A 13,849-nucleotide genomic window follows, 5' to 3' on the forward strand; every position below is an offset into this window, starting at 1 on the left:
AGTGTTGATGTGTATTTGGTTTTGTTGGGTATATAGTATTGGTGTGTATGGTCTTGCTTTTGTGTATTTGATCTTTTTGCTGTTGTGTTTATGGTCTTTTTGCTTTTGTGGGTTTTTTTCTTGATGTTTATGTGGTCTGTTAGTTGTGCATTTTGTCTTGCTGTTGTGTTTTTGTTTGGCAGTTATTTATTATTTTTGGCACCATGTTCACACACATTCCCCTGTACATATCAGAGAAATGGCTATGGTGTGGTTTCAACATTAGTGTAACTGTAAATGTCGGTGTTTCTTGGCAATGACGATAAAAAAAACAAAAAAAAACATGTACAGCAGGTCACGTGTAGGTCAAACACTGATCTTAACTCCTTTGTGTGTGTTAACTTGTGTACCCTCACATTAAAAACACTGAAAATATTCAAGGTAACATTCTTTTCTTTGTGCTCCTCTACCCAAACGCTTCCTGATAGCAAAACGTGCCAGTTGAGTTGGGAAAAAAACCCAGAGCTGCTGTGAGGAGAATAAGCATGCAAGCCTCTGGAGATGTCTGTCTTTCAGTCTTATTTTAGCCGCTGTTCCAAAAAGTCCCAATTAGCCGCTTGTTGTGTCAAGTACTACAAGTGTGTCACTGTCGGGGTTTTACTGCCATGAATCGGAGGTAGGACACTGAGTGGAGTGCACGCTGTCGTTTGGAACTCGTCCTGCCACTTAAGCCATCCAGGTGCGCTTATTGAACCCCACATGTTCCACACCGATATTATTTCAGCCCAAACTTCTGCACTTTTAGCGCTATTCTTCTTCACCCACTCACTAACCCACATATCTACATTATCTCCAACACACGTACAATTACCACACTTGAGATTTCAAAGAAATGAGCTACATACACTATATGCCATAAAGTTTGTATACACCTCAGCATAAGATTTGCATAGATTTTGGAGAGGCCACTCATGATCTTCCACCCCAATCCATCTAGAAGGTGTTCAGTAGGTTCAAGCAAAGGTGACATCCTTTACAACTGTGTGCCTCCTATTTTGTGGTAACAGTTTAAGGAAGAATCGCATACCGCTGGAAATGTCGGGTGTCCCAAAACTTTTGCGTATAACACATCTAAGAGCAGTTTTTGAAACTTTAGTTCATCCGCTGATACTTTCATTATAACACGAGGTTAGCGTTAGTTTTCCTTCATAAAGAAAAGGAACATGACAGTATATTCCCTATATATTCAGTGTAACAGTATATCATGGTATGAGCCGTTATATGAAATTAAGAACCAGTTTGTTTTGTTACCCAGAAACCCCAAAGCCCTCCTTTCTGAAGACTTTCCAATGGTGAAAAAAAATAGTTTTTACTTTTAGAACTTTTAGAACCTCAGACTGTTACAGAGTGGAGACTACTATATTCTTCAAATGCTGCCGTCTCCTAAAAGAAAACCGCACTGTATTAACACATCGTGACGAAAGAATAACATCAGGTAGTAGAACAAGCAAGTTACGATTAATCTTGCATCGTGATCTACATGATCAGAGGTGCAGGTACTGTATTTGGCCAGTGGTGGACAAAATACACAAACCATGTACTTAAGTTAAAGTGGAGAGAGAGATCCTCTCTGTAAAATATGACTCCAGTATAAGTGCTCCCTTTAAACTTTCACTTGAGTTTAGGTTGCACAGGGAAGGCAAATGCAGCAGTGTCTATGCGGTACGAGGTGCTGGAACACTGCCAGGGGGTACGCCTCCCCCGCCTCGTGAGATGCCGTACTCCCGCCAGCGGGCGACGGAGTTTTTAGTTCTCGTCTCTCTTCTTTTTTATCACTGAAACAGAGCGCATCTGGCTCCGCCCTTCACTCGCAAACCACTCGTATATCCTTTATATACAGTATATTACGGTAGTGTAAATTCTTCTGTTTTGCTAAATTGCTAAAATAATTCAATTATTAACAACATTTTTGTAAAAATTACCACATAATGATCACCATTCTTTAAGATGCATGGGTAGGCTAGGCCTCGTATTTTTTAATTACAATGGGGTCATCAGAACTCTGTCTACCTGTGTCCCTTTTATCGATCATAAACGCTCTTACACACTGATCTAAAAGCCGAGCTATCCTTTTGCCTATAAGTCATGAGTATAGGGTAAATGTGGTGTATGTGATATTACTTTGTCACTTATACTAAGTTGAAGAACACACACACACACACACACACACACACACCCACACACACACACACACTTGACTGATCGTGTCCCTGGCTCATGTACTCAGGACACCCTGCAGTGACAGCCTTTCCCTTGTATGGGGAAGGCGATGCAGCGTTCTCAGAGGGCGAGACAAAGACGGAGGAGGGGCAGAAAAGAAATCGCACACGCTCTCCGGCGAGAAAGATCGTAAAACAAGCGTTAGATTTGTTATAGCAACTGTCACACGTGCGGTACAGCAGGTTAGCGTTTCTGTCCTAGCAGTCTTGCATCCATCGTTGAGAAAAAGAACTATTTAAAAAAAATAATAATAAAAAATTTTCCCCCCACGATTTCAGTCGTATCAGCGTTTAACTCGTTTTTGTTTGTTTTTTTGGTTTTTTTTATCCTTATATTTTGCCAAAAATTTCTCAGGGATATTGTCTTGGTTGTCGTTTTGTTTATATAGATATATAAAAATAAATTGTTGCACTCAGAACCAGATCAGCACGTTCTCCTGGTTTCTGCTTCGCACCGGGGGGCTACGTGAGTTGGTTTTAATTTATTTATTTATTGCGTGGAAGGTGTTTGTTTATTTTGAGGGAGGAAATGGAAAAATCAGGAGCCCCGCATTTCTCATAAGGCCATGTGGGAAAGTGAGGAGGAGGACGAGGGGGGAAAAAAAAATAGGAAGAAAGAAATCGGCTGTGAGAATCTCATCTCCGCGGAGCTGCAGCCGGTCAAAGGGCAGTCAAATATGGAGCGGCACTCGGGGTATAATAAGAACTCGCGTATATATCTGGCTAGAAAACAGGAGCAGATTGCCACCCAGCGTCAATACAACTGTCTGCATCACTACACACTAACACACACACACTCGAGAAACCTACCATATTCGGAGCATACAACACAAACACACACACGGACAGAGTTCTTGCAGGAATGTAATTATATTTGCTGGCTCTGTTTTGGTTCACACCCAGTCCACAGTCCTCCTCATACACGTGCTTCACTTCCACTCCCACATCAACATTTATGCTGTGTGGGGAAGCTGGCCTGTGTGCCGCCCTGCTGCTGCTGCTGCTGCGATCGTTTCTCTCGAATGAAGAGAAGGAGAGATGGATAGCGTGTAAGAGAGCATGAGGTGTGGGACAAAGGCAAGGCCTTTCTTTTTCTGGTGGGAGGTGGAAGGGATGAGGAGCTGAGAAGATGATTGATGATATTATCGGCAAAAGACCAAAGCTCCCTCAGGACACGGCATACACACCGAATCACAGTGCTGTTTCTTTTTCTTTTCTTTTTCTTTTTTTTAACCTTATTTTGTTTGCCTTTCTATAGATGAAGGCCAGGTCCTTTCTTTCTTGCTTGCTTTTTTTTTTCTTTTTTCATCTTTGTTTTCTTTCTTTCCTGCATCATGCCACCTAGTTACAAAATAATTTTGTTTTCTGCCATAGATGAACAACATTTTCTTTCTATCTTTTTTGTTTGATCATGAGTTTTGTGTTTACTCTTTATTATTATTATTATTATTATTATTATTATTATTATTATTATTATTATTATTATTATAATATTATCTATATCCAGTTCGTGCTGATTAGTTTTTTGCTGTAGTTTTACATGTATTTGTTTCTTTCATACTTGCTTGTTTTATTGCATTTTTTTTGGGACAAAAGAAATATTTTTCTTTTTAGCTTTAGTTTTTGTTTGATCATTAATGTTGTTCCTTTTTTATTTCCTTTTTTTTTATCTACATCCAGTAGGTACAAATCTTTCTTTCTTTTTTTTTTTTTCTTTCTTTCTTTCTTTCTTTCTTTCTTTCTTTCTTTCTTTCTTTCTTTCTTTCTTTCTTTCTTTCTTTCTTTCTTTCTTTCTTTCTTTCTTTCTTTCTTTCTTTCTTTCTTTTCATTTATTAAATGTTTTCTTTCTGTCTTTCCTACTTTCTTTTTCTTTCTTTCTTCTCCTTTATTCAATTCTTTCGTTCTTTCTTTCTTTCTTTCTTTCTTTCTTTCTTTCTTTCTTTCTTTTTTTTCTTTCTTTCGTTCCCTTTATTAAATGTTTACTTTCTGTCTTTCCTACTTTCTTTTTTTCCTTCTTCTCCTTTATTCAATTCTTTCTTTCCTTTATTAATTAATCTCTCTCTCTCTCTCTCTCTCTCTCTCTCTCTCTCTCTCTCTCTCTCTCTCTCTCTCTCTCTCTCTCTCTCTCAGGTTTCATTAGTCTCTGTGTTCTCATTCATCTTTGCTTAGTGATGTTCCCTGAACTGTTTCTTATTACATATGACCTTCAGTGTAGGAAGAGAATCCTGGCAGTAAACGTTGCTCTGTGACATTTTACCACTGATACACTTCCACCTTTTCCAGGTGACTTGAATGAAAAAATCTGATTCACCTCACCAGGGTTCAGGAGGTAAAAGTCTAAAAGCAGAGTGAAAATGCCACTGATCATCCCAAGTCTCATACATTTCTACACGTACACCTCTAGAGTCAATATAAGGAAGTGACTAAGCATTCTATATCTGTCAATCCAATAAGAGAAACGCTGGCTTTATTCTAACGTCTTACAGTAAGGAAAATAAGTATTTGAACACCCTGCTATTTTGCAAGTTCTCCCACTCAGAAATCATGGAGGGGTCTGAAATTGTCATCGTAGGTGCATGTCCACTGTAAGAGACATAATCTAAAAAAAAAAAAAATCCAGAAATCACAATATATGATTTTTAAACTATTTATTTGTATGATACAGCTGCAAATAAGTATTTGAACACCTGTCTATCAGCTAGAATTCTGACCCTCAAAGACCTGTTAGTCTGCCTTTAAAATGTCCACCTCCACTACATTTATTATCCTAAATTAGATGCACCTGTTTGAGGTCGTTAGCTGCATAAAGACACCTGTCCACCCCATACAATCAGTAAGAATCCAACTACTAACATGGCCAAGACCAAAGAGCTGTCCAAAGACACTAGAGACAAAATTGTACACCTCCACAAGGCTGGAAAGGGCTACGGGGAAATTGCCAAGCAGCTTGGTGAAAAAAGGTCCACTGTTGGAGCAATCATTAGAAAATGGAAGAAGCTAAACATGACTGTCAATCTCCCTCGGACTGGGGCTCCATGCAAGATCTCACCTCGTGGGGTCTCAATGATCCTAAGGAAGGTGAGAAATCAGCCCAGAACTACACGGGAGGAGCTGGTCAATGACCTGAAAAGAGCTGGGACCACCGTTTCCAAGGTTACTGTTGGTAATACACTAAGACATCATGGTTTGAAATCATGCATGGCACAGAAGGTTCCCCTGCTTAAACCAGCACATGTCCAGGCACGTTTTAAGTTTGCCAATGACCATTTGGATGATCCAGAGGAGTCATGGGAGAAAGTCATGTGGTCAGATGAGACCAAAATAGAACTTTTGGGTCATAATTCCACTAAACGTGTTTGAAGGAAGAAGAATGATGATACCATCCCAAGAACACCATCCCTACTGTAAAGCATGGGGGTGGTAGCATCATGCTTCGGGGGTGTTTTTCTGCACATGGGACAGGGCGACTGCACTGTATTAAGGAGAGGATGACCGGGGCCATGTATTGCGAGATTTTGGGGAACAACCTCCTTCCCTCAGTTAGAGCATTGAAGATGGATCGAGGCTGGGTCTTCCAACATGACAATGACCCGAAGCACACAGCCAGATAACCAAGGAGTGGCTCTGTAAGAAGCATATCAAGGTTCTGGCGTGACCTAGCCAGTCTCCAGACCTAAACCCAATAGAGACTCTTTGGAGGGAACTCAAACTCCGTGTTTCTCAGCGACAGGCCAGAAACCTGACTGATCTAGAGAAGATCTGTGTAGAGGAGTGGGCCAAAATCCCTCCTGCAGTGTGTGCAAACCTGGTGAAAAACTACAGGAAACATTTGACCTCTGTAATTGCAAACAAAGGCTACTGTACCAAATATTAACATTGACTTTCTCAGGTGTTCAAATACTTATTTGCAGCTGTATCATACAAATAAATAGTTAAAAAATCATATATTGTGATTTTTTTTTTTTAGATTATGTCTCTCACAGTGGACATGCACCTACGATGACAATTTCAGGCCCCTCCATGATTTCTAAGTGGGAGAACTTGCAAAATAGCAGGGTGTTCAAATACTTATTTTCCTCACTGTACATTCTGTGTTTTCAAAAGCAGAACATCTGTTACACCTTCTTTACAGCTGTGTATTTATTGACTGCTTTGTACAATACCAGTAATGATTGTGTGTGTGTCTTTAGTGCGACAGAGATGATCCTGGCCCGTGCCCGGCAGCTCGCCGACGTGAAGAAGGAAGACGGCTTCTCAGCTCTTCACCTGGCTGCTCTCAATAACCACTACGAGGTGGCCGACATCCTCATCAAAGAGGTGAGAAGCACACACTTTTGTGTGGGACTTGATCATAGTGCTATAGAATCACATTTCTACAACTTTTACACATATACAGGGAATACATTTTATATAAATGACGTGATGATTTTTTACGCACCGTGTTTAAGACTGTGATTGATGAAGCTGCACTACTACGCTGAAGTAGTCCCTCTGGGTCCCTGAGAATGTGTGCTTGCAGTCACAGGTCTGCAACTGTGAAAATGAATGGGAGGTGATTTGCCAGGGAAATGGTGGCCATCGCGATCCCTGCAGGAAGACATTAAACCGTCGCTTCCCAGGTGCAGTCCCTGGGTGCGCTTTGTAGAAGGCTTTTCTGCCCTCTGGTGGCAGCGACTGGGACTACTTATTTCCTACGACTTCTTTTGTTCATATTAGTGATAGGAAGATCGGATCACCTGGTTCTTTGAAGCTCGTTCATCAAAATGATCAATTTCATCGTTTAATTAATTCCATTCTTTTAATTAGATTTAAATTAAAATGTTACATTTTAATTCCATTCCTTTTAATTAGATTTTCTGATCTGTGTCATTCGTTTTTGTTGACTCCCATAATCTTTGTTCAAATAATGCCAAGATTTGGATAAAAAAAAAACCCTCTAATATATTGCATTTGGTAACGTGTATGGAAGTCACATGATAAAAGAAAGAACGACTCGGACCAGAGAACTCATGAGCTACTCAATTCTGTTTCCTGTACATAACCTGTACATGCATGTCCAGTAGAAAATGAACAAATCACTCTTGGTGACTACTCGTTCTTCTGAGTCACATTAAAGACTCAGACTTCAGGAACGACCCCTTCTCTGGTTTATATCATGTCATCCTGGTAACAAGAAGAAGGACGTAGCAAGTTGTTTTTGTGTCGTTTTTCGTATTTTGACATGCAGTCTCTCTGCTTTGCGCCTCACAGGGCCGCTGTGATGTCAACATCCGCAATAACCGCGGTCAGACGCCTTTGCAGCTGGCGGTCACTCAGGGCCACATGCACCTGGTGGAGCTTCTGGTGATTGAGGGAGCCAACGTGAATGCCGAAGATGAAGAGGGAGACACGGCAATGCACACGGCCCTCAGCCGCCAACAACTTGCCACCTCCCTGAGCAGCACAGAGAGAGATGCCTCGAACCTCTACAGCCGTGTAAGATCACCAGAGAGATAGAAAATGCATGTTTTTTTTGTTTGCATGTCCTTTAGAAGGAAGCTGTGGTCTGAGCACAGGGTATAATACATATGATAATTTCTTAAGGGGCCCAAAAATGACTGCAGCATCTTTTAATTCTTAATAACAAGCCTTTTTCTGATCAGTAATCAATACATTCGTATAAAAAAAGATTACCTTCATTTGATAATGCAGTTTTATTGTTCTGATTTAAACTGTAGTTGACCCCGAGCTGTAGACGCCTTTATTTTCTTGGCGTGTGCAGGATGAGTCATTTAAAGGGCGTAAACACACGCACACGCACAGACATACGTACACCGCTGAGGTCCAGGTTTGGGTGAGACCCAATGGTGAAATGGAGTTGGACATCAAGGTGGTCAATGAAGCTGTTTTCATGCATCAGCAGAATTCTGTATGTGTGTGGCTCTGTGTGTTTGGAGTTTCATTGACCTATCATTGTTCTATTAACTACCACCCTAAGATATCACTCAGTCTCCCTAAATATAAAAAACTGCCTTACACTCGTTTATAAGTGATCAGGATTGCGGTATTTGGTGTTCACCTTAAAGTGTTCACCCTGATAGAACAACACTTGATAGAACCAACTTTGGCTGCAGGTACAGCTTCTGGGACATGTATAGATAAGCTTAGCGCATTCAGGTCTTGATCATTTTTGTTTTGGCAATAAGTTAATGGTAGAATGATTCAGCGTTTGGGGCTGTATCTGTATCGCCCTCAGTCCTGTCAAGTTTCGTCATCAAAGTTTGAAGAAAAGCCTCCACGCAATGCAATGCTACTACCACCATGCTTCACTGTAGGAATGGTATTCACAGGGGTGATTATTTTTACATCACATTTACAGCAGGCCCTTATCTTACCCTTATCCAGAGCGACTTACAGTTATTTTATTTATACAGCAGAGAAGTCGAGGGGTTAAGGGTAGAGGTCGACCGCAGATTTTACCGATAGCTATGTTGGATTGTACTTGCCAATAATCGATTAATCAAAGTATACTTTTTAAATGGATATTGGTTAAAAAGCAAAAACAACAATACCCCTTCATTTACTTAATTTTATTACAAAATAAAAGCAGTACTGAATCATGAAATGTGCTAATTGAGTAAAAATTCAAGTATGAATATATTTATTATATTAATGTTTATTGAGGTAAATAAAAAACATCCATTTAAACTGGGAAAAAAACCCCACCAAAATAAATAAAAATGACACTTTAAATAAGTGCATGTCATGTCAGTGATTCGCCTCTAGAGGCAGATCTCGTATTGTATAGCGCAACCCTGAAAAACTATCGGTTAAAGAATCTTGCTCAAGAGCGGAGCTTAACAACTCCTCAACCACTAATCTACCCCTTCCTGCATACTGAATACTTACTGCAGGTTCCCAACGTGAATTGATTATAAATATTTAGGTCAAAATCTGTTTTTTACTTTAATCTGTGCGGTCACTGACCAGCCATGAGAACAGTTAATGTATCAAATTTCCAACACAGAACTCAGGTTTGAAAATCTTTTTTGTGTGTGAAAAGCTGAGTGGCTCAGGGCTGTTGGGAAACACGGAGCTGAATGTCGGGGCTGCTATGGCCTGTTTTTTGGCTCAAGAGGGTGCTGATATGAACTACGCCAACCATAAAGGCAAGAGTCCACTCGACTTGGTGGCAGACAGCATCGTGTTGCAGTTGATCAGGAGCTTCTCTGAGAAATACCGGTACGTCTGTGGTTGTTCAATATTGAAATAATGTATTGTAGTTATTTAGAATTTCATTCTATAGAAAAATAGATGAACAGATAGATGTGGTTTTGGGTATGATTTATTAGAAGTCTGTGTTTCCTGAAATGCGGATCTTAATCACATCCATTTAATGCCAATGTGGTCATCCACAGTATGTAGTCAAATAGTCTAAAATTGCAGACTAAACCCGTACGCTATAATGAATAGAAACTACAGTAAAGGACATGAATACAAATATGTTGATGTAAAAAAATAAATAAATAAAAACGAATTATTTTGTGTGTGTGTGTGTCAGACTGCAGGCTGGGACGTGTGGTACAGGTGGCAATGGGAGCAGTAGCAGCAGTCTGAGGAGGGTTCATACCACACCCAACACTATGACCAACCTAGTCATGCCTAGTGCACCAGGTCCTAGCGAGTGCCTCATTTGCTCTGAGCTCGCTCTTCTTGTGCTCTTCTCCCCGTGCCAGCACAGCGTCGCCTGCGAGGGTAAATAAACATTTCTGCATATAGTGCTGCTTTAATGGTGTCATCAGCAGTTCTAATTGGAAGTGGAAGGTTTTCTAATAGATCAGGGCTGTCTAAACTCTGGCTCTAGGGACAAATCCGGCCCACAGAGATCATCAGCAGTTCTAATTGGAAGTGGAAGGTTTTCCACTAGATTAGGGCTGTCTAAAGTCTGGCTCGAAGATGGAAACTGGCTTCTGGCAACACATTGCAATATTATTTTTTGCCTGATGGTGGCAGCAGAATGCCTTAAATAAATAAGTGATTACATCCTCAAATGAATTTGTTGAAGGATATTTAGTTATGGTATAAGAAAGCGCTCAATGTAACCAGTAAAAAGAGGCGATTTTAAAAGAGCATCCACCTACGGAAGTCCTAAGAGGCCATGCACTATAACGTTTTTTTCTTTCTTGTTTCTTTTTCGTGATAACATAAATGTGTTCTCGCGATTAGTACTTTTTCTTTGTATTTGGCTTAAGAGCATGTTCTAAATGCAGCATCATGGATAATAACCATAACCATTTGTTGTAACGGGACACACACCTTTGCAGGCTCCGAAAAATTAAGAATCGATCACGAGGAAACCAAGTTTATGTCAAGATAGTGAGAAAATTAAGTCGTTATCACGAGAAAACTAGAAAGGAAAATGCATGGCCTCTTAGGACTTCCGTATCCGCCTCATATCCCAAGAGATAAAATGATTAGACATTATAAAACATAAGCAATGATTCAGGACAATACAAAACAAATACAGTTGATGGAAATATAATGGTTATATAAATACAGTATGAACTATGGCTTTATGACTATACACTATTCACACTCTCCGTTTTCTTTAGAATGCGCTCACAGAATGAAGAAATGCATCAAATGCCAGGTCACTATCACAAAGAAAATCCGACAAGGTAAGGCTCATTAAGAATGCGAATGTGCATCTCGTAGGTTTGCAACGTTTGGTATTTTCAGTCGTCACTTGTCGATCATTGAATGCGATTCGGTTTCAAGTCTAGGACCGATGCCATAATGTGTCGTTCTCTCGCAGACCAGACAGAGGTAGACAGCAGTCCAAACTCGGAGAGCTCGGAGCAGCACAACCTGCTGGAGCAGCTGCAGTCGCGCTACAAGCAGATGGAGGAGCGCATCACTTGCCCCATCTGCATCGACAACCACATCAAGCTCGTGTTTCAGTGCGGCCACGCTTCATGTATAGAGTGCAGCATCGCCCTCAAGACCTGCCCCATTTGCCGCCAGAGCATCCGCGAACGGATCCAGCTCTTTGTCTGATGTGTGCAAAGCCGCTCATTCGTACACACATACAGCACACACACTTAAGAGTGTGTCCCGGCTTACTGTTAGATGGCAAAGTAGGGGTGAGGGGGGGGAACAGGAACGGGGCAGGGTACTGTATATGCAGGGGGATGTACAGTAGGATGGTGCTGTATTTTCATCAGACTTTTTTTTTATCATCATTGTGCAGATACAAGAAGCCAGGCCCACTAGTGTAGACTGCACCATTCCTCTTTCTTTCTTTTTTTTATTTTTGTGTTGATCAAAAAAACGGGACGTTCTTCAAAAAAGAGATTCCAGACACGCAATTCTCTGGTTCATCATCCGTAAACAAAACCCCAGTCACTCCTACTGCGACTCATCAACTTTCTGTGAGATTTCCTTTATCACTATTATTATTATTATTATTATTTTTGTTTATTATTTGCTGACTCACTGTAGCGCTGTGATGTTTACAGACTGACAATATTGTTCTCTGTGAAAAACAAAACCCATAAAACCTCTCCATCCATGGATCTAAAACCATTACAGCTCGATGCACAGCGGTGGAGGAAGGTGAGCCATTTTGTAAGGCGTACAAGACTGCAGCTTTAAGTTTCCCACTGAACTACGGCACCTCTCTCGGCCCCTCCTAGCAGACCCTGAAAAGCTTTCCACAAGCGAAGGATATACAGTGCATGCTGATATGCATATTACCTATATGATATATTGTGACATGGATTACATTTGTGGTGTTCTAAGGCAATCAGTCTTTTTCTTTTTCTTATTTTTTTTTTTGTGTGAAGGCATCATACATCCTCGAGGTCAAACGAAGGGAACCCGAGCAAGAAAATCTTTATTCGTTATGTTCAAAGGAGGCATAACTCGTGACAAAATAAAATAAATCAAAGGTCATTCACTTTTCTTAGGTGTCATTTTACAAAAGGACGTTCCTTCGAGTACATGACACTAAATCTGAAGATGTCGAGCATTAAAAAAAAAAGGTAAATCATTTCATCCATTCCTTTTGCGATCTTTACAGAGGGAAAAATTATCGAAGGAGGAGCCACCTCGTGCCATTTAGAAAGCTTTAGCCCTTTGGATTGACGTCTGCCAGAAAAATGTATGCGAAAAAAATGATTATAAGAGATCAGTCCGGCTTTCGTGTCCTAATTAATACAGTTAACACCACAATCTGGGACAAGCTGAGCCTAGATCTGAGCTGGGACTGCGTACCCCCCCCCCCCCCCCCAATTCCTTCAAACAGGGAAGATTTGTTTTTTTTCCTTCTCAGATCTAATTTTGTACATTGGCTGTCAAAGGCTGCTGCTTAGTTTTCTGACGCATTATGGCAAGGAACTGTCCTGTGCTTTCGCTCTTTACTAAACAGGACTAAACACTATATTCATACTTGGGATATAAATCAATATCCAAGGATATTTTTTTTTTTTTTATGAAAATGTAAATTGCATCAGCAAAAAAAAAAAAAACAACAACAGTGTGCGTATTTGTCAATAAGTGTCTTACCATTGTCAATTTCCGTCACCTAACCTCATCTAAAACCAGGTTTCTGTTCCAGAAGGGCTCACTGTAAGATTCGAAGAAATCTATTTTCATCGTAACCGTTTCATTTTGTATCCTATTCCGTGTCAAACAAACATGGGGTTTTGTAGCATCCATATTTGGAGTTAAAAAAAAAATACACATACGATGTACTTATTATTGGAATGTCAGTAATGTGATCCTGCTGCATCACAGCTTGAGCATGCCAGCAAAGTAGGATGAATATCAGTGCCAAAATGTGTGTGTGTGTGTATATATATATATATATATATATATATATATATATATATATATATATATATATATATATATATATATATATATGTATGTATATATATATATATATATATATATATATGTATGTATGTATGTGTGTGTATATAAAATATATTAAATCGCATTAGTTCTTCATACGAGAGTATGAAGACATCAGTATTTGTTCGTTTGCACAAAACTTCCCCTTTTGATGAAAAAAAAACCCCCAAAACAAACAAAAACATCCAATTAAACCTACAAAATCCATTCGAACAGATGGAATAAGAATGTGTACTTTAAACGGAATGTCGACATTCGTAAAGAGCCACAAGCCTCTCATATCAGTGTCATAATAACAATTTTCTCATTTGGACATGTTTCAAAGATGTGAATAGCAGGATTGTGTAAATGCCTTGTGTTTTGTGTTGTAAAGTGCGTTAATAACCAAGTGGCAGGTTTTGGGGGGAAAAAAGGCCCTTTTGTTTTTTTGTTTTTTTTTAAAAGGAAAAATAGGGGAAGAGTAATAATTTATAATTTTTTTTTTTTACACTTTCGTTGTCTTGATGGTAACTGCAGTACACATGGTAGTGTGTGTAAACGTGGTCTCTAACTTGCCTGTCAGGTTGTTTTATCAGCTCAGAACAGCACTGGGAATGTTCCAGGTCATTTCAGATCCATACTCATTCAATGAAGTGAAATACATGTTTGCGGGTGGCAATAAGGGCGAGGTTAGAAAGATTATTTAAAGTGTTACT

General features: G+C 39.8%; 1 protein-coding gene and 1 long non-coding RNA gene across 4 annotated transcripts in view; one reads left to right on the forward strand and one right to left on the reverse strand.

Moving 5' to 3' along the window:
• The window catches only part of mib2 (MIB E3 ubiquitin protein ligase 2), a 67,199-nt gene extending 53,618 nt beyond the window's left edge, over positions 1-13,581 (forward strand). For all 3 annotated transcript variants that reach the window (XM_083554434.1, XM_083554435.1, XM_083554433.1), the window contains exons 14-19: positions 6,449-6,575; positions 7,509-7,733; positions 9,301-9,479; positions 9,799-9,992; positions 10,850-10,915; positions 11,053-13,581. In XM_083554434.1, the coding sequence (XP_083410560.1) occupies positions 6,449-6,575; positions 7,509-7,733; positions 9,301-9,479; positions 9,799-9,992; positions 10,850-10,915; positions 11,053-11,294 (1,033 nt within the window). In that variant the 3' untranslated portion in view covers positions 11,295-13,581. The remainder of the gene's footprint in view (positions 1-6,448; positions 6,576-7,508; positions 7,734-9,300; positions 9,480-9,798; positions 9,993-10,849; positions 10,916-11,052) is intronic.
• LOC310733437 lies at positions 4,337-10,958 on the reverse strand. Its single transcript, XR_014535750.1, has 2 exons — positions 6,340-10,958; positions 4,337-4,737 (listed from the first exon to the last, which is right to left on the reverse strand). It is a non-coding gene; the product is annotated as an uncharacterized lncRNA (long non-coding RNA).
• Positions 13,582-13,849: the final 268 nt, after the last annotated feature.

Source organism: Silurus aristotelis, assembly GCF_946808225.1.
Source record: "Silurus aristotelis genome assembly, chromosome: 11".
Lineage (NCBI taxonomy): Eukaryota > Metazoa > Chordata > Actinopteri > Siluriformes > Siluridae > Silurus > Silurus aristotelis.